General features: G+C 46.9%; 1 protein-coding gene across 5 annotated transcripts in view; it reads left to right on the forward strand.

Annotated features, from left to right (window-relative positions):
- Nucleotides 1-25,923, forward strand: part of LOC121879636 (oxysterol-binding protein 1-like) — a 162,256-nt gene that overhangs the window by 63,427 nt on the left and 72,906 nt on the right. Inside the window, exon 1 of one of the 5 annotated variants that reach the window (XM_042386309.1) lies at nucleotides 13,525-13,598. The exons of the other annotated variants lie outside the window; for them this stretch is intronic. Coding sequence (XP_042242243.1) covers nucleotides 13,587-13,598 — 12 coding nt within the window. The 5' untranslated portion in view covers nucleotides 13,525-13,586. Of the gene's footprint in view, nucleotides 1-13,524; nucleotides 13,599-25,923 lie in introns of those variants that run through there. 5 annotated transcript variants of the gene reach the window in all.

The following is a 25,923-nucleotide window of genomic DNA, read 5'->3' on the forward strand; positions in this document are numbered from 1 at the left end:
TGTTAATTGTTGGAAGAAGCACAGGACTATTAGTTGTTGGTGGAGGGAGGCGAGGGTGAAGCAGCGCTGGGTGACTGGCCCGCTGGTCCTGGGTGCACGTGTACCGGAGGAGAGGGGACGACTGTACCGATCAGTGGCGTGGTGGTGGCGTGGTGGCGTGGTTGATAGTGGTGGCGTGGTATTAGTGATGGCGTGGTGGTAGTGGTGGTGGCTGGCCGTGAACCAAGCAGGTTCCTATCCTACCACCTTCAGGAGCACTACCCCCCTTCAGGAACACTACCCCCCTTCAGGAACACTACCCCCCTTCAGGAACACTACCCCCCTTCAGGAACACTACCCCCCTTCAGGAACACTCCTCTCAGGAGCACTACCCCTCTTCAGGCAGCACTACCCCCTTCAGGAACACTACCCCCTTCAGGAACACTACCCCGCAGGAACCTACTCCTTCAGGAGCACTACCCCTTCCTTCAGGAGCACTACCCCCCTTCAGGAACACTACCCCCCTTCAGGAACACTACCCCCCTTCAGGAACACTACCCCCCTTCAGGAACACTACCCCCCTTCAGGAAAGATTAACTACTTACGTCATTATCTTGTACATACATACATACATACATACATACATACATACATACATACATACATACATACCTACAGTAGCTACGTCATCTCACTTCTTGCCTGTAGTGTAGTTTGTTTGGTGGGTCGTAGAGTGATCGTGGTGACACATGCTATTTGACCTTTCTGGTGCAGTAGTTATTAAGTTGTGGTGTCCGCCTGTTGTTACTCGTGGGCGAATAGGTCATCTATTTCTGGTGTGTGTGTGTGTGTGTTCCGTCAGTCAGACACCATGCAACAAAAACACTGAAAACCCTCATGAAAGCGCGTCCTCAATAGCCAATTGCCAAGTCATTGCGTCAGACATACAGTCCAGTAAGTGGTTACAGTCTTACTCTGGCAGCAAAGTGTTTAACGGAGGACTCATTAGGTACAGTCTTACCCATACTAATTCAATGTTAATGTGAGGGAGAAATTACCCGGGGTTAGGTGTGTTGCGGAGACCATAACGAAGAACAGCTGAGCCCCCGAACATCTGATTCACAACAACATAGGTATTACGAGTGGGGGAATTTACTTATTTCTTTTACGGGATAAAGGGAGTTTATTGCGTCTGTCTCTATATATATGTTATTGAATTATGTTGTTATTGGGAAGTACTAGTGGTGTTTGTTCAAGATATACATATAATTAAGATGTTTGATAAAGGGTTGAGTATTTCATTGTTGGCAACTGACTGTGAGGGCCCTTGCCTATTTGGTGTTCGTTCACGGTTTCCGACTGAGGAGGTTCTGCTTCTCTCTACCCACGGGCCTGGTTCTTCGTCGTCAGTGAAAAAGTTCTAAGCCATGGTGTAAGTTAAGCCAGTTGTGGGGTCAGTGTGCCTGCTGGACCCGTTCGTTGTTCAGGGTCATACTGTGCTGAACACTTGCCATTTAGCGTGGAGTAAATACAACTTGTTGACAGTGTATTTACAGGATTACAATACACGTTTTGTTTACATTGTGGTGTAGAAGGGAGAGTGATGGTGGTGTCATGTAGTGAAGGCGTAGAGACGTCTTTGGTATGTGTGTCATGTGTGGTGTCTATGTGTATGTATGTATGTATGTATGTTTTGGATTTTTACTTTCAACAATCTTCAACATTTTCTTTATTTACCTCAGCCTCATGTGACGGATATTGCCATTACTTGTGTTGTCCTTCTTGTCTATCTGTCTGTCTGTCAGTGTCGGCTCATAATCAAAGACGATCACAAACAATTAGACACACCTCCCTCACCTGTATCTCATTAATAATCTCTTGAGACCAGTTTGAAGGCGAGTGACCTTGACCTACTTTACAAGATAATTTGGCCATTTAGTGATTATTTTTGGGGGGATATTTAAAGATAGCTCGAGGGGCATTTACACTCTTGCTGTGATGTTTATATTATGTGAGTTAGTCAATAAATGACCAAATGACCTTGTAAAGTTTGTGGTATTTACTTAATGTTTATGAATGTTGTTTTTCCACCTGTGATAAAATCTACTGAAGTTTAATCTTTTGTCATTATTTTGGGGAGAGATTAATGTGTTGTTGGGAGGTGTTGCCTGGTGTGTGTGTGTGTAGTGATGGGAAGGTGTATCATTGTACCTTGTTGTTAGTTAGGTATACTGAGAGGCACCTTTGTCTCGCTCTCTCACTTTACTCTCCTACACTCACCTAACACCTGAGTTTCGTGTACCTGTAATTTTAAACTGTTAATTATTGGTGTTTATGATGTACCTGTATGATGTGTTTCTTTGTGTACGAACAGAAGCGTCAAGTGGTAATGCTGTGACGCGCCGCCCTAGGAAGGTTGCCAATCCTGGGTTTAACGCGGTGTGGTAATGGTGCTTCGTGTCGTCAGCTGAGTAGGGGTAGTAGTTACATAGGCGAGTCTTTGTTTACCAGCCACGGGAAATAACTTGTTAACGATGGCGTTGACGTACACTGACTGGTGGTGATGGTGGATGAGTTAGCTGAGAGAGGCCAGGGTGGATGGGATCTTTTTGTTGCTCTGGGACGGGACGGGACACGGGGAGAAGTGAGGACCTGGAGGAGGAGGCGCCAGTGAGTTGATAACCACGGTGGGGTGAGGACGTACGCGCTCTTCCGTCCTGCCTGTTAACTTACCGCTACGTCCCGGTATCGATCCTTGTCTCTCTCTCTCTCTCTCTCTCTTTATCTATCTCTCTTCCTCCCTCTCTTAACCTTCACTTTCTACTAACGTCATTCTTCTTTATCTCTCTCTTTACTTCTGCCTCCGTGATAAACCTCATCGGACCGCTGGGTGTACGAGAAGGTTAAGGCTCGTGGGTGTGTGTGTGTCCAGCAGTGTTGTGGTGGAAACTTCGTACAGCCAAGTGTAGTGTGTGTTAGTAGTGAAGGTGTGTGTGTGGTGGTGATGTACAGCTTGTGAGCGTGTTGTGTTGTTCACCCCCCACACACGCCGCCACCCACACACACACACATACACACACGCGCGCGCTTATAAGGACGTCAACTACTGCAGAAAGGGATTTAATATCGTCGTTAAGAAGACTGGAAGGTCACACAGGAGCCAGGCCACTCAAGGCGGCCCTGTGCTAGACCTCCTGACTCTGCTAAACAAGGGTAAGTGTTCCTCCGGGTTTATCATGTTTCACCTTTCGACCTGACGCCGCTCTACCTACCTCGTGAGGCACTTTATGGGGGGGGTAACTCTTCCGGACGACGTTTAGTTACCACTCGGGCCTCTGTGTCGGGTTGTGTCTTGGGGCCAGTGTTGTGTGTCCCCTTGAAGCTGGAGATGGCGGAAGTCTAGTTGTGGATAATTGAGAAGGAAGGAAGGAGTGTTGTTGATCTTTGTTTAGAGCGGCGGCGGTGGTCACTGTCAACTACCATAACTTGTGTACTCGGCCCCCCCCCCCACCTGCCAAGCTCACTGTCACCCTAACTAGTGGTATGTGTCCCTACCAAGTCCTCCTCCTCTACTATACCATATGCCAGCTTCAGTAATCCCGGCATCCCACCTTAGATGTGTGTCCCTGTCAAGCCTTCCCCTGCCTTATGCGTTGTGCCAGGGTCAGCTTCACCCCCCCCACACCCTATTAGACCTGTCCCTGCCAAGGTGGGTGGTGACTCAGGGCTGCCACAGGATAGGCCCTGGACCAGAACTGTTAGACAGGTTGCCAAGATTATAAATTGTTGTATATCTTTATGTACTTGAGTAACTTTTTATTACACGTGTTGTGGTTGGAACTAAATAAGTCTCTTACCACGACGAGAAATATGCTTTTTTGTTTACTAATACGCAATGATAGGTGGCAGGTTTCCCCCTCACCCTGAACCCCACCTCCACCCTCACCAAGTGTGTTCATTCATTGGGGGTGTTGACAGTGGTGTGTTGCAAGACAAGTCGAGAGCAACAGTGTTTTTTTTGGGGGGTGGGGTGTGTGTCATGGATCTGAAACACGTGAGGGAGTAGAGTGGGTGCTATGTGTGTTACCCTGGGTGAGGTGGTTCAGAGTGCGACAGATGTTCCCTCGAGTCAAGTGTGTGGTGGAGCAGTAATTTAGGGTTCACGGTACAGTACAGGTAGTCGTGTGGCTTCGTGTGAGTGAGAGAGATAACTTTGTAATATATCGCTGATGGTCTGGTGATAGTGGTTGATAAGTGTGGCAGCTGGGATGATGGTGGTAGTAGTAGTTGTAGTATGTGGCAGAGTTGTACGCAAAGGTCTTCTTGATAAATGTTGGTAAATATTCTCAACACAAAAGACATAATTGGTGTCAACATTCATTGTACTTTAGTTAGTGTGTGAGGAAGAGGCACTGTTGCAGACGTCAACCCCCGACCCGCATGCCACAAGTGACTCTCCAGTGCCACATTAGTCTCCCAGTGCCACGTCTCCAGTGCCACATGAGACTCCCAAGTACTACATGAGACTCCCAGTGCCACATGAGACTCCCAGTGCCACATGAGACTCCCAAGTACTACATGAGACTCCAGTGCCACATGAGACTCCCAGTACCACATGAGACTCCCAGTACCACACGAGACTCCCAGTACCACACGAGACTCCCAAGTACAGTACTACATCTCCTTGACGGTACCATTGAGCCACACCATCACGTAATGGTAGTGAGGCTCTTGACACAGGAGTCTCCCCCGCGAGTGTTGCTGTTATAAGTGTCACTAAATATTATCTGCATTATAGTTTTTGTTTCAAGTATTGCCGCAGTGTTCCTCGACTCGGCCCTTGTGACGTGTTTGGGGTCCAGTTAAGATTGATTAGTTTAGATTAAGTGAGGTTAAGTTATGTTAACATTGGGTTAAGTTAGATTAGGTTAGCGTTAGGTTATGTTTGGGTGTTGCATCATTATAAACTGGGGTGTCTACTCTAAAGGTGATCCCGAGAAAACAACGGCAAGTTAAATTACACACACACACACTCACTCACACACACACACACACACACACACTCACTCACTCACTCACTCACACACACACACACACACACACACACACTCACTCACTCACACACACACACACACACACACACACACACACACACACACTCACTCTCCTCCCTCCCTCACTCACTCCCACTCACTCACTCCTCACTCCTCCCACCATTTCTCTCTCTCTCTCTCTCTCTCTCTCTCTCACACACACACACAGACACACACACACACACACACACACACACACACACACACACACACACACTAAAATAAAACACTACAACTTGATACAATTCACAAGACACCCTTAACTCCCCCCTCCCCCCGACGCTGTACTCATTATCCGCCTCTCTCACTGCTTCCTGTCCTCTTTAATGCTGGTGAGAATTTGTTGCAGCTCAGTCTTCTTCCTCAGAGTGTGTGTGTGTGTGTGTTTTTGTGTTTGTGTTTGGATATGTTCGGTTCTGTTTGTGTATGTGCGTTGTTATTGTGATTCTACAACTCATGGTTCAAACTACATATGTATTATTATTATTATTTTGTTATTGTTGTTGTTATTATTCTTAGCTGCTTTTATGTTTACGTGTCTGCAGCCTCCGTTACTGCAGACTAGTAAACAAACCATTACACACACACACACTGTCGCCGCATTACCGTGTTGTTGGGCGGAAACAGTTGACTCTGGCCCCATAGTTTTTAGATGGCTGTAAAGTTTAGAGGGTCTCCGGGAGGGAACACAACACTCTCTCGCTCCCCCCTTTGCCTTCCCCTCTTTCTCTTCCTTTTCCCTCTCTTTCGCTTCCTTTCTCTCTCTCTCTCTCTCTCTCTCTCTCTCTCTCTCTCTCTCTCTCTCTCTCTCTATCATTTGCATTTTTAGGGCTGCATAAATTATGTTGGGTTGTGTCAATTAGTTCCGTCGTGTGGGTGGGTGGTGGGTGGCACAGGTTCTACAGTAAACAGTGCCATTGTAAGGTGTGTCGGTGCCAGGTGTGCCATTAAACCCTGGCAGAAGTCGTGTACTGTTCCTCGTCAGTGCCGCTGCTGGTCCCTCGGGAGGTAATGTGAGGAAGTCTTCTCGAGTCTTCGTCCACTGTCTGTTGTAAGAGAGTACTGCTGCTATTCCTTCCTTCCTTCCGTAGTTACGAACAAGTGATGCAGTAGTAGTAGTAAACCATTACCTTGGGTGGCATTTGTGACTCGTAGAAGTTATTATTATTATGAGTAGTAGTAGTAGGTGTTATTATTATCAGTAGTAGTATAAACGAAGACACAGTTACAAAGGAAGAACATGGCTGCCACCTGCTTTAGTGACAACAGTTACCCTACTAACACAAGGTCGTCCTCCCCTGAGATATTACCTCTTGTCTGATGCATAATATATTCTCAGCTTTTCAGTATTCCTCTGTTTGTTATCGTGTTTCAGTATTCCTCTGTTTGTTTTCGTGTTTCAGTATTGCTCTGTTTGTTATCGTGTTTCAGTATCCCTCTGTTTGTTATCGTGTTTCAGTATCCCTCTGTTTGTTATCGTGTTTCAGTATTCCTCTGTTTGTTATCGTGTTTCAGTATTCCTCTGTTTGTTATCGTGTTTCAGTATTCCTCTGTTTGTTATCGTGTTTCAGTATTCCTCTGTTTGTTATCGTGTTTCAGTATTCCTCTGTTTGTTCTCGTGTTTCAGTATTCCTCTGTTTGTTATCGTGTTTCAGTATCTCTCTGTTTGTCCTCGTGTTTCAGTATTCCTCCACTGTTAACACGGTCTCCAGCTCCTCCTTGATGTGTTCTCTCGATAGTTTTTACCTGAGACTTCTGATTCATACCTGGCTGACTCTTGAGTTAATTAAACAAGTACAGGTAAAAAAAGATACGTGAACTTAGTCTTATTTGCTTTCTGCTTATCATTCTCTCTCACTTTCTTTTTTTCTCTCTCTGATTTGCATAGTTCCATTATTCCTACATCATTATCGTATAGAGTTGACTGTGTGTGTGAGTCATGAGTCAGTAGCCGGGGGGGGGGGGCACCTAGCTATCTCATACTGATATAACAAGCTCGAAGCAACCACCACATCCGGTCTCTAACACACACACACACACACACCTGAGAATTTTATGACGGTAATGATCAAGTCGTACAGGTGTTTATCAAGGAATATTTATGTGGAGGTAAGGACAATAGCTCTTCCTGGAGGAGAAATAAAGACTGGAGTGGAGTGGGAAGAGTACAGTGGAGTGGCCCAGTTGGCTTAGTCCCAACTGGGGTCGGTACAGCTGCACTCAATCCTTACACCACTACTACCACCATCCCGCCACTGCCACTGTCTGGGTACGCGTCTTCCTCGAGTGATGTGACTTGACCTTGTAGACAATTGTTGTGTCTTTTAACTAACTTCTTCTCGACTGATTAATTAACACTGGGGAGAAAATTTACACTGGCAGGTAGAGTGAGTTTGGTCATTGATTTGTACCTAGTGAGGATATGAGAGTTGAAGGTCATCAAGGAGGTATTTGTGTGTGTAAAGAAAGAGAACTAGTGTATACTGGTAGTGTTAGGAATGTGTTGAGGTTTGTGTTGTGATGTTTGTGTGGTGGTGTTTATGTTGTGATGTTTGTGTGGTGGTGTTTATGTTGTGATGTTTGTGTGGTGACGTTTATGTTGTGATGTTTGTGTGGTGGTGTTTATGTTGTGATGTTTGTGTGGTGACGTTTATGTTGTGATGTTTGTGTGGTGGTGTTTATGTTGTGATGTTTGTGTGGTGACGTTTATGTTGTGATGTTTGTGTGGTGGTGTTTTATGTTGTGATGTTTGTGGTGACGTTTATGTTGTGATGTTTGTGGTTGTGTTTATGTTGTGATGTTTGTGTGGTGGTGTTTATGTGTGATGTTTGTGTGTGTGGGTGGTGTTTATGTTGTGATGTTTGTGTGGTGGATGTTGTGTGGTGGTGTTTATGTTGTGATGTTTGTGTGGTGACGTTTATGTTGTGATGTTTGTGTGGTTGTGTTTATGTTGTGATGTTTGTGGTGGTGTTTATGTTGTGATGTTTGTGTGGTGACGTTTATGTTGTGATGTTTGTGTGGTGGTGTTTATGTTGTGATGTTTGTGGTGACGTTTATGTTGTGATGTTTGTGTGGTGGTGTTTATGTTGTGATGTTTGTGTGGTGGTGTTTATGTTGTGATGTTTGTGTGGTGACGTTTATGTTGTGATGTTTGTGTGGTGACGTTTATGTTGTGATGTTTGTGTGGTGACGTTTATGTTGTGATGTTTGTGTGGTGGTGTTTGTGTTGTGATGTTTGTGTTTGAAGGACTCGTCTGTTGATGTTGTATATATATATATTAGTTAGTCATGGGACACCTTATTGAGAGTGTATGTTGAGTCATAGCATCATTTATTGGCTGGTAGCAACAGTGTAAATATTTAAGCTGGGATTATCTTGATAATTAAGGGGTGGTGGTGATATGGTGTAAGGCGTGATGGTGGTGGTGTTGATGATGGTGGTGAGACGTGATGATGATGGTGATGTAAGGTGTGATAGTGATGATGATGGTGATAGTGGTGTGAGGAACCCTGGAGTAGACACACAAGTCTGATCATTGTGCAGTGTTAGAGGAGAGGATGGAGGGGGCTTCACTCTGGCCTACAGGATGGAGGGTGTGTAAACAGACACCTCCCCACCTCCTTTTCCTCCTCCCCCCACCTCCTTCCTCCCCCTCCCCCACCTCCTTCCTCCTTCCCCACCTCCTTTCCTTCCTCCCCCACCTCCTTCTCCCCACCTCCTTCCTCCTCCCCACCTCCTTTCCTCCCAATTCTCTTCCTCTCCCCCCACCTCCTTTCCTCCTCCTCCCCCCCACCTCTCCTTTCCTCCTCCCCCACCTCCTTCCTCCTCCCCCCACCACCAACCATCCTGCACGCTATCCCACACACATGTCTGTGTGTGTGAGGGGGGGGGGCTACACCACCCGCCACCACCCTCAGCTGTCATGAGTTACGCAATTGCCTGATATTTGTGTGAGTTCCCTTCGGTGTATCAAGCTCACTGTTCCTCATATTTTATGTGTGTGTGTGTGTGTGTGTGTGTGTGTGTGTGTGGGTGCGGACAATATCGGAAGCGCAGTTTTTACCACACTATCCACACTAGCTCTGACCTCCCCACCCTGGATGCACGGGTTGTCAGTTCGTCACATAATCACCAGTTTTGAGGTAATTATAGGAAGTTACTCTTTAATTACGTATTTATCTATAACTCAGGTGTGTATGTTGATTGTGGTATCACCTGAAGAGTAACAAGCCTAATGTTACCTGAATGGGGTTTGGTTAGATTAGTTTACCTTAGTGTTAGGTTAGGGTTAGGGAAGGTTAGGTTAGCTTAGTGTTTGGTTAGGCAAGCTTAGCATTAGTTTAGGTTAGGTTAGTGTTAGATTAGGTTAGCTTAGTGTTAGGTTAGGGTTAGATTAGGTTAGCTTAGTGTTAGGCCAGGTTAGGTTAACGTTCAGGTGGTTAATCATCAGGTGAAATAAACAGGGTGTCTAATCTTCAGTTGACCCCCAACATTGGTGTAGTGTTGGTGTGAGTGTTGGAGGATGAGAGTGTTGGTGTGAGTGTTGGAGGATGAGAGTGTTGGTGTGTGTGTTGGAAGATGAGTGTTGGTGTGAGTGTTGGAGGATGAGTGTGTTGGTGTGTGTGTTGGAGGATGAGAGTGTTGGTGTGTGTGTTGGAGGATGAGGTTAGTGAGGTTGGAGGATGAGAGGTTGGTGTGGAGTGTTGGAGGATGAGAGTGTTGTGTAGTGTTGGAGGATAGAGTGTTGGTGAGTGTTGGAGGGATGAGGAGGTTGGAGGATGAGAGTGTTGGTGTGAGTGTTGGAGGATGAGAGTGTTGGTGTGAGTGTTGGAGGATGAGAGTGTTGGTGTGTGTGTTGGAGGATGAGTGTTGGTGTGAGTGTTGGAGGATGAGAGTGTTGGTGTGAGTGTTGGAGGATGAGAGTGTTGGTGTGTCAGTAACAGCTTAAGGCCTTGGTGGGTGAGACTACAGCAGGTGCCGCCTCTGTTGCTCTTATACTCTGTGTGTGTGTGTTAGGCTCTCTCTCTCTCTCTCTCTCTCTCTCTCTCTCTCTCTCTCTCTCTCCTCAGGTCTTATCTACAGAGTTCTTGCATAAGTTAAATATACTTAATAACTAAAACTATCTCTCAGTGTTAATATTGTAGTTGTTGTTTACATGTTAAAATATATTGTTTGTAAATATGTTAGACGTGAGGAAAATAGGTGAAGGGTAGAGGAGATAAAGTTGAAATGTTTGGAAGTATTATTGAAGGAGGTGAATTATATTAGTGTGTGTGTGTGATCTATGGGCGGGATGCTGGAAGCTGAGAGCAATATGATGACGTAATCCAGGAAATGATTGTAGATTCCAGCGGCGTGACGTAGCCCCCTCTCAATCTTCCACTTCCTTTACCTGTGAAATCCAAGCCACAGGTGATAATGTGTAGGTCGCTCCTATTCCTCCCCCCCCACACGACCACCACTACTGATTATATATTATTACTATTATTTACTTTATGTATAACTCGTTTACTATTACTATTGGCTATTATTTCTTATTCATGTATCATTACTAGTATGAGCTATTTTAATTTATAGATATTTTATTTTTTGGATACAATTTAATTTCAAGTTATGTATGTTATGTATTTCCACAAACAACTGTGTATTCTTACTGTATTCTCTGTTGTATAAGCGTCAGACTTAATGTATTATGTATTGTAGTTTCCCAGATTTTGTATCCACCAGCCACGTATTTTATGTAATGTGTATAGTGACGTTATTTTCTTGTTACAGGTGAGTACAGTGTTGCGGGTTACTGTGGTGAGTACTGACACCTTCACCACCCCCGTGTGTGTTGTGCTTACACCTGTTGATCTATACTTACCTGAACTGACCTACATTTACCTGGGTACTGATCTGTACTTACCTGGACATTGGTTGACGTACACTTACCTGGGCATTGGTGAATCTACATTTACACACTTATCTGGGCATTGATTGACACACTTAACTGGGCTTTGACCTTCACTTACCTGGGCATTGGTTGACACACTTACCTGGGCTTTGACCTTCACTTACCTGGGCATTGGTTAACACACTTACCTGGGCTTTGACCTTCACTTACCTGGGCATTGGTTGACACACTTACCTGGGCTTTGACCTTCACTTACCTGGGCATTGGTTGACACACTTACCTGGGCTTTGACCTTCACTTACCTGGGCATTGACCTACATATACCTGTGTTACGACCTTCTACTGTAATAATAATAATAATAATTAACGGTTTTTTGAAAGAGCTTGGCAGCCAGAAGGCTGAAAATATACAGTTACTGTGTACTTTAGCCCGTGTTATTGACCTCATCTTCAGGCTCACATACGTTGCCACTCTAGTTAACAGCCATAACTCACGTCAGGTCGATGGTGGTACAGTGTGTGTGTGGGTGGAGGAGGAAGGAGTTGATTTATTGTTGATTTCTTTCACCGTGGGTCATGAGGCAAGCTGGTGGAGGAGGACAGGTGTGTGTTGCGTCCAGCTGGTGGTGGAGGAGGTCAGGTGTGTGTTGCGTCCAGCTGGTGGTGGTGGTGGAGGAGGACAGGTGTGTGTGCGTCCAGCTGGTGGTGGTGGAGGAGGACAGGTGTGTGCGTGTCCAGTTGGTGGTGGTGGAGGAGGACAGGTGGGTAAAGTGTCCGCTGGTGGTGGTGGTGGAGGAGGACAGGTGTGTGCGCGTCCAGCTGGTGGTGTGGAGGAGACAGGTGTGTGTGCGTCCAGCTGGTGGTGGTGGTGGAGGAGGACAGGTGTGTGTGCGTCCAGCTGGTGGTGGTGGTGGAGGAGGACAGGTGTGTGTGCGTCCAGCTGGTGGTATATCACATGAATCTTGGTGTTTATTGAGCCTGGAGGACTTACAGGTTATATACAGTATCAGGAGGTGGGTCGGTGTGGGCAAGTGAAGACAGTCATTATGGAAGAAACTAATTATTCTGATTGGTTAACTGTGTCATTACTAACTGTGATAACAATGGCTCCTGGGATTTTTTAGGGGGGGGGGGTTGATTAAATCTTTGATAATTGTTATTACTGGAGACTGAAGGAGTAATAATGGTGATGGTGTGTGTGTGTAGGTCGAGGGTATCGTGCAGGTGGCCCAGAGTAGCCAGGATCGATACCCGGGCCGAGGGGACGTGTGACAGGTGAGGTGAGCAGGTACCACCAGGGCCTGTGTTGTCTTGCTCCCTCACCTGTCACTTTTGTCCTGCAGGCCACCTCACCTCTCGACCACCTCACCCTCACCTGCCATCTATCTTTGTGTTATGCTGCAAGTCATTCATTTTCTGGCATTAATAGACGCAGATGGTTAGGTCAAATAAGGTTAGGTTAGGCTTGCTTTGGTTAGGTTATGTCAGGTAAGGTTAGGCTAACTTTGATATTAAGAGAAGTAGATATCTATTACCTTTTAAGTGCAGGTGTGTGGGAAGAGACCAGCACGAGACTCGACTAAATACAGTCATTTGTGTCTCTTGATAATCCCAGACCATCATTATGAGGTCACGTACCGCAGCTCAGACCACCGAGGACATATTTACACTTGTTAGGTAAATGACCCGGAGGAAATGCAGGTTATATAGAAGATGGGTGATGGTGTGTAAATAAGAGGAGGGTGTGTAACAAGGGGAGTGTGGTAAAATACAGGAGTGTGGGTGTAACAAGAGGGGTGTGGGTGTAAATAAGAGGGGTGTGGGTGTGTAACAAGAGGGGTGTGGGTGTGTAAATAAGAGGAGGTGGGTGTGTAAATAAGAGGGGGTGTGGTGTGTAAATAAGAGGGGTGTGGGTGTAAATAAGATGGGTGATGGTGTGTAAATAAGAGGAGTGTGGGTGTGTAAATAAGAGGGGTGTGGGTGTGTAAATAAGAGGAGTGTGGGTGTGTAAATAAAATGGGAGTGTGTTTGTGTGTTTGTTTGTTGGTGTTTATGTGGGTTGACTCGTGAAGCAGACTGTATTTAAGTAACAGTCATATATATCAAGTCTAATGTTGGTGTGTTTGTTACGACGTGGACGAAATGCTGTGTATTAAATGGTGGATAGTTGTTTGTTTATCTTCAAGGGCGACTCCAGGAAGGGGTGATTCAAGTGGTAGCCATAGTTCTTAGGTCTGATATTACTGTGTATATCGTCACGGAACACAGCCACTACTTCACCTCTTGGTTAATAAATACAACTGACTGAAAGAAACGTCACCAAGCCACCTCATCAGCCAGGCGTGACGTCACAGGAGGAAAACACAACTTGTCATATTAAATTCGCCTTATAATTTAATCATATATTTGTAAGAATTACCTAAAAAAATATTCAGATAATGTTAATGAAATATGATTATGATTTTATTTTAAATTTAACTTGTTTGTATTCGTTTAATTCAGTACTTGGCAACTTAACCCCCTTGGTGGTCGCTGGCTGCTGGTGTGGTCAGTGAGCTTTGAGCAGTGATGAGGAGAGTATGTCGGAGGTTAACGCCGTGCGACATTCATCTATCACATGAGTTTTAAAGTAATAATATAGTGTGACGAGAGTTGGACCCACGTGTGACCCGGCAGGTCTAGTCCTGTACTAACATTACGATTTAACCCTTTGATGACGATGATTTAACCCTTTGGGGACGGTGATTTAACCATTTGTGAACGATGATTTAACCCCCAGGACTCAAAGGGTTAACCTGGTTTGTTGATTGGTTGTAGTGTCAGGTGAAGTACTTAGGTACACCTCATCTGCTTAACGTCACACCAAGTAGCGAGAGGCTGTGAGTGGCTGGAAGGTTATTAATTAGGAGATAATACTGAAAATATTAATAGTTTTTTTTTTATATATTTATTTAGTTTTTCTTTATTACTTTTCTGGCAAATCTCTGCAGTATGAACGAAAGTAAACAATAACACGTGTTGGTCTTGGTGTGTTGTCAGTCTATGGGATATATTTAGTACTGAAAATATGTAAGTATTTATTTTTATTACTTTTATAAATATTTACCGATAATATCACTTAAAAAACACGTCACCTGTTGGTCTTAAACTGGTGGTGGTGCATTGTGTGGTGGTTCAGGGAGAGAGTTGATTGTGTGGTAGATAATTGTTGTGTGGTAGTGATGAGTGGTTTGTTGTGGTTGATGTTACAAGAGAGATAGAGAGATAAGGGTGAGACTAGGAGCTTCAGTAACGTCAACGGTGGTCTCTGCAGTGCCTCATTACCTGCTATAAGGGTTATTAACGACGAGATGAATGACTAAAAATAATCTTTACCTGAATTGCATGATAAAAATTAATATCTCTGTTGAAGGTTTATCTTATCAAGGTTCAGAAATACATGAAATTTTAACCACATTTACAAATTTTAACTCTTATTTTTAAGTAGAAATTGCTTAAGTATATTAATTGTCCGGGTTTTGTAAAGTAGTGAAATTACATAAGTTTGAGTAGTAAAATTATTTTCGTTTACGGTTGAATTATATCCCTCAAGACTTAATGAGTAAAAGCTAGATAAAACACAGTTACTTTATGTTCCTGCTGTACAGAGTCTTACTATAGTCCAGCCACGAGTTACAATTGAAAACTTTATTAGAATGGTAATTATTGTGGTGGGCGGGACGTGTTAAACAGGAGTCAAAGTTGTTATAGTTTTGGTTAGGTTAGGTTTTCTATTGAGTAATGGGTGTTGCCCTTATTAGGAAGCTGACTCATTATTACAGTAAACAGTGATGGTGATATACAGTGACAATAAACAGTGATGTATTGTGACAGTGATGTGAAGTGAGAAAACAGTAATATACAGTGAAAGAACAGTGAGCAGTGATGTACATTGAACAGTAATATACAATGAAAGAACAGTGATGTACAATGAAAGAACAGTGATATATAGTGAAGTGATGTACAGTGACTGAACAGTGATGTACAGTGACAGTGAAACAGTGCTGGGTGAAGACTGTTGACATCATCCCCCAGTAACACATTATGGCAGTGCTTGAGTGACCCTGTGTGTTAATCAGATTGAGGAGGCACTCAGAACACCGCAAGTCATCAGTGTTAATAACAGCGGCGTCACACTAGGACTCCTTGCCTCATTTATCTCATCAATTGCCTCATTTTCTCTCATTAATTGCCTCATTTTATCTCATCAATTGCCTCATTTTATCTCACCAATTGCCTCATTTTCTCGCTCTGTCACACACGCCAATTAACCAACTGGCAATTCGTTCCTCTTTCGTTAACTACAAGCACAGACCAGTGAAGGCGAGGGGGGGAGGAGTTTAGTCTATAGTAACACAGAGAGTAAACATGGGTTGTGATTTGGGAATATATTGTCAACGCAGTGGCCCATGGTGTGGGTCTTCTGTGGGTTTGTTTACATATATGCTCGTTCAGGATTCATGGGTTCGTTTTGTATTATAATTCTACTCTTTGTTTTACGTACCCAGGCAGGAGTGTGGGTTGGTGGTGTGGGTTAGTGGTGTGGGTTAGAGCACGAATATGGGTTGGTGGTGGGGGTTCTAGAGACGTGATAGTGTGGTATCATCAGGAAAACCTTTGACCATGTCTTGTTTTGTTTAAGGTTACTGAAGCTATATATAAGCTAGGCTCCGGATGAATCAAGATTAGATACTGACTAGCGGGGAGACACAGCCGGCCGGTCCTCAGTCCCTCCCCACGCCAGCCAGCCAAGACCCACAGGTGACCCCCCTCCCCCCTCCCCCATGTGGCTGTTTATGTGGCACCTCTCCCCCTCATTTAGTCCCCAACCCTTCGTCCCCTCCCCTACACCTCCCCATCCCTCCGTTCCCCGGGTGTACAGCAGTGAGGCGACACGATGACTCAGCCTTACCAAAATTAGTGAAAATACTCCGTTTTAACCAAGATGGGGACTGTGTGTGTGGGGCTGGCTATTATTGACGCCTTTGTAGTCCAGTTTTAGGGGCTGAGACAAAACAAGAAAGCAAAGAGAGAGAGAGAGAGAGAGAGAGAGAGAGAGAGAGAGAGAGAGAGAGAGAGAGAGAGAGAGAGAGAGGTCGTGTAGGCATTTATGTTCCCCCTGAGACAGTGAGGAAGACGTAGTGGCCTCAGAGGGAAGCCTGACAGGTGTGACTACCTTACACACCTGTTGCTGAGGCTCGTGGTGGTAATTACGGTACTACACCTGCTTGGGGGAACTTAACATAATTTTAATTCATTTTTTCCATAATAATAATAATAATAATGTGGAGTGAACTTGGTGGAAGGCAACACAGCATCTCAGGAGACCTTGTGAAGAGGTTGGTAGAGTCCTCTCGTCTCGTCTCCTCTCGTCTCGTCTCCTCTCGTCTCGTCTCCTCTCGTCTCCTCTTGTCTCCTCTCCTCAACCTCTTAAAATTAATGATCATCTTGGACTGTGTAGAAACAAGCTACCACATACTTTATTGTGTCAGGAGAAGATATATTGTGGTGCAAGTCTGCCAGATGTGTACCCAGCCTCTACACCCTGACTCGGCTCCCTCGTCTGTCGGAAGAAATATTCGTACAATATCCAAAAGGTGTTTCATGTGTAGCAAGGAAAAAAAATGTTGAATACAATAGTTATGATTGTTTTTTGTGTATGTATAAACAGAAAGTGATGTCAGTTGTGTTATTTTTATATATACCTGTTGATATTCCCCCGCCGACCCTCATTACCTGTTCTTATCAATTTCATCATCACCATTGTCACCTTTCTCTGCCTCCTCTCTCCTCCTCCTCTTCCCTCTTCTATTCTTCTTCCCTCCCTTCCTCCATCTTACACTCTCCTCACCTGGTAACACCTGGTCATGAACTCATTACCTACAGTCAGCACCAGACTCCCTCCACCTCTGTTACCACACCTCCCGGGTCTTCCTACAGCCTTGTGCGTGACGGTGAATCTCCCGAGTGTATTTTTATTAACCCTTTGAGTCCTGGGGGTTAAATCGTCGTCCTCAAAGGGTTAAATCATCGTCCTCAAAGGGTTAAATTGTCATCAAAGGGTTAAATCATCGTTCTCAAAGGGTTAAATTGTCGTCCTCAAAGGGTTAAATCGTCGTCTTCAAAGGGTTAAATCGTCGTCATCAAAGGGTTAAATCGTCGTTCTCAAAGGGTTAAATCGTCGTCATCAAAGGGTTAAATCATCGTTCTCAAAGGGTTAAATCATCGTCCTCAAAGGGTTAAATCGTCGTTCTCAAAGGGTTAAATTGTCGTCATCAAAGGGTTAAAGCTCCAATGTTGAAAGTTTTTATAATTCAACACTTGATGTTACAATTATTACACCGTGTTGATTAGGGAATACAGGTGTGTGTGTGTGTGATTGCAGTTATCTCCAAGTTGAAGTGATTACCACATGTTCAGTAATCTGTTCGATATGCAATCACACGACATCTGACTGTGTGTGTGTGTGTGTAGCGGCTCGCGGTTTGAAAATATTCTCCATTGAAGGTGAACAAACTATCGTACCGAGAGAGCATCCTGTGTGCAGGTGAGGGTGGAGGGAGGGACACAGGTGAGAGGAGGGAGTGCCGGGCTGTTCTATAAATCATGCAGTGACGAGCCCAGTCCTCCTGTTAGTCCCCGCATTGATTTTGTTCACCGTGATCAGAGGAGGAGGAAGGGGGGGGCACTAAAAACAAAATACTTTCTTAATTTTCATAGGTAAGAGAAGTGGAAGTAGGACGTTTCTGGCATGTGTGTGTGTGGCTAGTCCGTCCGTCCTTGTCTGTCCGTTCCGTCCGTCCGTCCGTCCGTCCTTGTCTGTCCGTTCTAGTCCGTCCGTCCTTGTCCGTCCTCTCTGTCCGTTCTAGTCCGTCCGTCCTTGTCCGTCTGTTCTAGTCCTTCCCCGCATTTCCGTCCATGTTCTCCCATCCAGAAACTAACTTTTACTGCTTTGGTTTTTACTTCTTCTCAACAACTACTGTATACTGTTGCTGAAAACTTTCTCCGCCAGTTGTCCCTCGATAATGTTTTTTTTTTTGTTACTTTTATGTTTGGGGTTAGTGGCTGCTGCAGGTGACGAAGTAGAGTAAACAAATGATTTATTGTTTGTGTTGTGACTGAGTGTATTGTTGTAAGGAGTGAGTGAGTCAGTGAGTGTGGTGATGAGTCAGGTGATGTGGGATTGTTTGACCTTGGCAGGGATCCAGTAAGTGTCTCGCGAGGAACCGAACCACTTCCTCCACTACACAAACAACAACAAACGCGCGCACACACACACACACACACTCTCTCTCTCTCTCACACAGTTCGGTTAGGTTCATTTCCAGGAAGGTTAGGTTAGGTTAGGTTCATTTCCAGCAAGGTTTTATCGCTTCTCACGTTGGAAACCGGATTGTTGGGAACATGATGATGCCTTCCACACCGTGACGGCTAGACGCGGCCAGTCAGGAGGCCACACACCCTGGTACACCCACACACCCTAGTACACCCACACACCCTGGTACGCCCACACACCCTGGTACACCCACACACCCTAGTACGCCCACACACCCTGGTACACCCACACACCCTGGTACACCCACACACCCTGGTACACCTACCTTCGCCAGCGGGCACCATACGCCCTAATACATGAGGGATTGGTCATAATCTCAAAGGTGATTGACCGAATGGTTAGATTACCAGGAGCTTCCCGTCGGTAAGCTGGGGGTTCCTCACCTGCTGGGGAGCCACTCAGCTGAATTTGTTTGACCAACTTTCCTAGTTTATAACACTCGGCGTGAGACACAAACACCGCTGGCAGACCGTGTTGGGGAGAGGAGGTGCTGTGGTGGTGGAGAGGTGCTGTGGTGGTGGTATGTGATTTTCGTGTTGGCAGGTTTGTGACGTTCCATTTTGGGATAGTGGAGGCGACGCACACACATACACACACACACACACACTCTCTCCTTAGACTGAGATGAGTGAGTTAGGTGTCAGGTGTATTTAAAAGGAAGTTGTCGTACAGGATAACACTAAGAGCCGGGGAACGGGACGTCATCAGGGGGTCAGGTGGCTTAAAGGTGAGGACGAGGGTTACCTAACGTGAAGCCCTGACAGGTGAGTGGGTGGGTGAAGCCTCGGCGGGTGGGTGGTGAAGCGTGAAGAACAATGTATAGGTTTGACTTGTCCCGCCCGAGTTACTGAGGCTTCACACACCTGCCCGCCCCGCCCATCTACCTGTCAGGATCATGTCCACCTGAGGCTTCACCACCAATTATACCCTCATTACCACCACCACCACTTACTACCATCTAGAATACCTCCACCACCACCATCTTCTACCACTTACCTACCACCACCACTTACCTACCACCACTCCTCTGCGTATTATGTGTAGTTGGGAAAATGCCAAACCTTTTCACGTTCGCTGTGTAGTTTTGATGGATGCGTTGTATGGCTTTGTGTGTGTGTGTGTGTGTGTGTGTGTGTGTGTGTGTGTGTGTGTGTGTGTTCTCTCTCACAATAGCCAGATATATGTTTTTTAAACTTTATAGTCGTGCGTCTGTACCATTTGTTTCTGTTCAACCACCCGTCATTGTGCGTTGTTGTGGTAGTGTCCGGGGTAAGGTTAGGTTAGGTTACTTTAAGTTTGGTTTGGATGGACTTTAGGTTTGGTGAGATTAAATATGGTAATGTTAGTTTAGGTTAGGTTAGATTTCGTTAGGTTAGAATCGGGTTGGTTAGGTTAGGTTACATATCCATCATAACTTTACTAAGCGTCTCTCACCGTTGTTGTTGTTATTAGTGGTGTTGTGGCTAGTAATCAGAGCGTGAGGGAGAAGAAATTATTGTAGAGGTGGTGTGTGTGTGTGCTGTTAGGGGCAGGAAGGGGCCCCCCTATACTCCTCTAACAGGATGATCATAACAGCCTGCTAGCAAGGTATTGACGGAGGAGGAGGAGGGGAGGACAGGTATGACCCTAGATGGCGGGGGAGGTGGCAAGGTGAGGTAGCCACAGGTGAGATGCGCAATGGGAATGTTGATAAAAATCCTACAATCCTTCTAGTCTAGACACACGGTATATGTTGTACCTGGTCACAATGCATACGATGGGCCACTGGTTAACCCCTAGACTGTTGTACGTGGTGTGTGTGTGTGTGTGTGTGTGTGTGTGTGTGTGTGTGTGTGTGTGTGTGTGTGTGTGTGTGTGTGTGTGTGTGTGGTACCAGGACGCTGGCTTAATGTAGGTAGAACAACTTGGCGATCCAGGTGTGAGCTAAAATTGTGTGGGAGGGGGAGATAACTTGAGAGAATAGAAAGAAGCAAGAGAGAAGGATGAAAGGAGATGGAGAGAAAGAGGCACTGTGGATCCCCTTCTGCCATAGTGGTTCAGTGCACTCCCTCCCCTCCCTCTTAGCTCAGGCAGCCCCAACCAGCTGACAGCACCCACATGACCTGTAGTACCCTCCTCCTCCTCCTCCTTCTCCTCCTCCTCCTTCCCACCACTATGCCCTCCCTCCCTCCTCTTCCTTCTCCTACCTCTCCATCCCTTACCCTTCACCTCCTTCCCTCCGACTCCAGGTTAACACCACCATCTTCTTCCATCTACCCCCCACCACACTACCATTATAGCCACCACATACCCCACCTACCATCTCACCTACCATGCATCCACCCTTCACCCTACTACCATTTCACCCACCATTATCACCACCACTTCACCCACTACCACCATCTCACCTACCATTATCACCACCACTTCACCCACTACCACCATCTCACCCACCATTATCACCACCACTTCACCCACCACCACCATCTCACCCACCATTATCACCACCACTCACCCACTACCACCATCCACCTACCAACACCACCACTCACCCACTACCACCATCCACCCACCATTATCACCACCACCACCCACACCACCATCCACCACCATAACCACCACCACCCACTACCACCACCACACTACCATTATACCACCACTTCACCCACCACCATTTCACCCACCACCACCATCTCACCACCAGCACACCTTCCACCATCCACCCACCACCCACATCCACCCACCACCACCATCTCACCCACCACCACCATCTCACCCATCACCACCACCATCTCACCCATCACCACCACCATCTCACCCACCACCATCTCACCCACCATCTCACCCACCACCACCACCATCTCACCCATCACCACACCTACCATTATCACCACCACTTCACCCACTACCACCATCTCACCCATCACCACCTTATCTCACCCGGATTTAACAGGCCGTAAAAGGGATTGCTTGTTTACACGAGGCGGTTACAGGATTACAGGCCAGCCTACTTTACGGTTGAGATGAATTTGATGCGATTTATCTGAGTACAGTAATGTGTGCTTCCAGGTAATGATTGTAATTTTAATTGGTGGGCTGTGGTGATGAGTGTGGTGATGTGGTAACGCTGTTGTGTTAATGAATAGCTGTGGGATTGTGTGAGTGGGTGGATATGTGGGTCGTGTGGATGGTGTGTGCGTGTGTAGGCGATGTGTGCCATTATTAACTTTGTTCTGGAGATCATGTATGTATGTATGTGTGTGTATTTTGGAAGAATGTGTACGTGTGCCAACATGATGTGACTGTACATATGGTAGGGATGTTCTTTTGGATTTGTGTGTGTGTTTGGGAGATGTGGTGGTGGTGCAGGGGAGCGTGGTGTATGTGGTGGTGGTGCAGGGGAGCGTGGTGTATGTGGTGGTGGTGCAGGGGAGCGTGGTGTAGGTGGTGGTGGTGCAGGGGAGCGTGGTGTAGGTAGTGGTGGTGTAGGGGAGCGTGGTGTAGGTGGTGGTGGTGGTGGTGGTGCAGGTGGTGGTGGTGTTGGAGGTGTTAGCTGGTGTAGGTGGGGCAGGGGAGCGCTGGTGGTGTAGTCAGATGGGCGGCTGACCTTTAAGACCAGTACTGTGAGCTGCGGTCCTGATCACTCACCCTTAAGCTGCCTCTACCACCCGGCCCTCACCACCTGCACCCGGCCCTCACCACCACCGCAGCCCCTCCACCACCACCAGCCTCACCACCACCACCAGGCCCTCCACCACCCACCACCACCAGGCCCTCACCACCACCACCACCAGGCCTCACCACCACCACCACCAGGCCCTCACCACCCACCACCACCAGGCCCCTCTACTACCACCTGAGCCCTCCACCACCACCACCACCCAGGCCCTCCCACCACCACCACCACCAGGCCACCACCACCACCACCACCAGGCCCTCACCACCACCACCACAGGCCTCCACCACCACCACCACCCGGCCTCACCACCACCACCACAGGCCTCCACCCGACCCTCACCACCACCAGACCCTCACTGAGCTTGTGCATGTAGGGGGTGTGTGTCCCCCCTCATTTGTGTCCCCCCCTCTATTCCCCAGTTGATGTCCCCCTTCTATAATGTCCTCTTAATGTTTTAGGTTTGGTTGAGTTAGATTAGATTAGGTTTGGTTAGATTAGGTTTGGTTAGATTAGGTTTGGTTAGGTTAGATTATGTTTTGAGTTTGTATGACTGAGGAGAGGAAGGTCGTGTCACCGTCTTTATCTGATGAGATTTCCTAATTATAGGTCTTACATACTGGATGATACAGTGGGTGATAGGTGGTATCATTGGAGTGGTGGTGGGAATAGAATCAGAATCACTTACCTGCTCCTTCTTCCTCCCAGATAGTCCCTCCCCTCCCTCCTCCTCCCTCCTCCTGTTGGCGGCTTCTACATCAGTTGTTGTCTTTTATCTTAAGATACGTGTGTGTGTGTGTGTGTGTGTGTGTGTGTGTGTGTGTGTGTGTGTGTGTGTGTGTGTGTGTGTGTGTGTGTGTGTCACCTGTTGGGTCCTCTCACCACAGTTCATTTGGTAATCACACACTGTAATCTGGTGAGGCGTATCAGTCTTTACCAATAGACAGATCTGGTATCAACATTATAAACGATGACCTGATTCTTACGACAACAATAACTCGGTAATGTTGTCTCTTGTGATATCCTCCTGGCTGATGATAACGAACGAACCCCACCTGATGATTGAACACCTTCACGTTACCTGGAGGGTGGGTGGTGGAAGGTGTTATTGCTGTGTTGAGGGGAGGCGTTATGGCAGCCGAGACGAGTACTGTACAATACTGAGGCTGGGCTACGACACACACACACACACACACACACACACACACACACATTTGTTGACGTAATGATTAATTGTCTGTATGACGTTGACAGGTGATGAAAAATTAATGACGTTCTAATTTTTTCCTGGGCTTGCGGTGGTGACGGTGATAAAGAGGGTAAATAACCACAAGTGAGGAGAGGAGTAAGAGAAGGGGGGAGAGAAAGGGAGAGGGGTGGAGGGAGGGAGAGGGTGTTAGTGGTATAGAAGCGGACATGCTGGATGGGGTGTAAGCAGAGGGGTGATGGGCGCCTGGAAGCTGCTTAGTTGATCCCTAAAGCAGAGATGATCCCCGGAGAACTGTTGAGTTGATCCCTAGAACCATCCCCTCCCCCCGTGGCCTGGCCCTTACCACCCCCTTACCTCCGGCCATTACATTACTGCACAACTGCCACTGATACCACACTGATGGGCCGCCGATCAGAGAGAGAGGGGTATTGGAGGTTGGGAGGGAGGAAGGAAGGGATAATGGAGGTAGGGAGGGGTAATGGGAGTAGAGACGGAGAGAGGAAGGAAGATGACTAGATTACAAGAAGTCGGGAAGACATTTAGGGTGGAGAGAGTTGGTTGGTTAAGTCCTGGATGGGTGATAGCTTACTTCCCTCTCTCTTCGTTTGTCTGGGTCATTCGTCTTCCTTCAAGGTCGACCTACCGAGGAGAGGTGTTTTTTAAGGTCAAGGTGAGCTGGTAGACTCGAGGACAACTGACTGGTTTCTTCTTTTTCTTGTACCGGTCCTCCTCCTCCTCCTCCCTCTCCTCCTCCTCCTCCTCCTCCTCCTCCTCCACCCCCCCCCCCCTCCTCCTCCCCCTTTTCGTCCTCTCCTCTTCCCTCCCCTGTCTAATGTGGTGGGAGGTGGAGTAGCTTCTCTCTCTCTCTCTCTCTCGTAGAAGACTTGAGAGATTTCGACCATTATTAAGGATTTGAGAGACAGGCAGACGTATTTGGTGTGATTAATGTGCTGGAGAGGTGGAGGGCGTGAAGGAGGACTGGGGCGTGAAGGAGGACAGGGGCGTGAGGAGGACGGGGGCGTGAGGGAGGACGGGGGGCGTGAGGGAGGACGGGGGGCGTGAGGAGGACGGGGGGCGTGAGGACGGGGCGTGAGGGAGGACAGGGGGGCGTGAGGGAGGACGAGGGGAGGCGGAAGGAGGACAGGGGCGTGAGGGAGGGACAGGGGCGTGAGGAGGACAGGGGGCGTGAGGGACAGGGGCGTGAAGGACTGGGGCGTGAAGGAGGACGGGGGCGTGAGGGAGGTGTTAAAGACGTGCTGTTGAGGGGAAGGTGCGTGGGCTGGTGTTGGTGGGTTCGGGTGAGTGTGGAAGGAGTGGATTTGGTGTTGGTGGGTGGTTGTGGGCGGACAGGATCATGATGGGTGGGCGTGATTGGGTGGTGTGGGCGGACGGGCGGGCAGGCAGGCAGGCAAGGTCAGAAGGGATAAATGATGGTCTACGAGAGCGACGATATTGATTACCGGATGTGGCTGGCTCTCTCTCTCTCTCTCTCTCTCTCTCTCTCAACAACAACGAAAGTGTTTTTCATACAACGAGAGAGATGGTGTTTGTTTGTTTATTTGCATATTTCTGTTTCCATACATCACGTCCACTGCAAGGTTGGGCAAATACTGGTGTGTGTGTGTGTGTGTGTGTGTGTGTGTGTGTACGGACGGACGGACGGACGGACAGGAAGGAAGAGCAGGTGATGAGTAGGTCAGACTACTGTAGGTAATTATCCTCCCTTACTGCTCCCACACTACCTTCACCACCTGTTGGTGTATCACCTGTATCATTCGTTTTAACATATTTTCTTCATCCATCCATTCATTCGTTCGTCCATTCATTCGTTCGTCCATTCATTCGTTCGTCCATTCATTCGTTCGTCCATTCATCCATTCATTCATTCATTCATCCATCCATCCATTCATTCGTCCGTCCATTCATTCGTTCGTCCATTCATTCGTTCGTCCATTCATTCATTCATTCATACATTCATCCATTCACTCATTCATCCATCCATTCATTCGTTCGTCCATTCAACACAACTCTTCCATTAATATCTTCTTTCTTCCTTGATAAAAATAAGAGTCTGAGAAATCAATGACATTTTTATGGCGATGATTTGTGGGGCGATATCGTTGTGGTCTTCTGCTGAGGTTTACCTGACGGGGAGGAATGGTGGTGACGGCGCCGGTCCCTGGGTGTGAGGTAAGGGACATGGAGTGTGGATATTGACGGTAGGGGGAGACTGAGACCACATGCCGACGGTCCTGTGTCAGTAGGGAGGAGTCCTGGGCAAGACGAACATTCCCCTGGGCCTCTCTCTCTCTCTCTCTCTCTGCCCCTCTCTCTCTCTCTCTCTGTCTCTGTTCCCTGTCTCTCTCTCTCTCTGTCTGCCTCTCTCTCTCTCTCTCTCTCTCTCTCTCTCAGAGGTCCCAATTTGTGACGTCACTGATCTCGGAGATGCGTCACCCACGTCACAGAAACAAACAAATATATCACTCTAGGAGTCTGTTGTCACAGCCCGTAAACGCATCTCTTCTCCTAGCAGAGGGGGGGGTCTGTGTATACCTGGCTGACTGGTAATTATGTATACCTGGATGGAAGGATTTTTTGGTTTACCTAAAGATTAGGAGGAGGTAGTGAGGGTTAGGAGGGGGTGAGTCAGGGTGAATGTTGTTAGCGGCGACGTTTGTCCATACTGGGTTATTGATTCCTGCAGTATGTGTGTT

The sequence above is a fragment of the Homarus americanus genome, unplaced genomic scaffold (assembly GCF_018991925.1).
Source record: "Homarus americanus isolate GMGI-L3 unplaced genomic scaffold, GMGI_Hamer_2.0 scaffold47790, whole genome shotgun sequence".
In the NCBI taxonomy this organism is placed as follows: Eukaryota; Metazoa; Arthropoda; class Malacostraca; order Decapoda; family Nephropidae; genus Homarus; species Homarus americanus.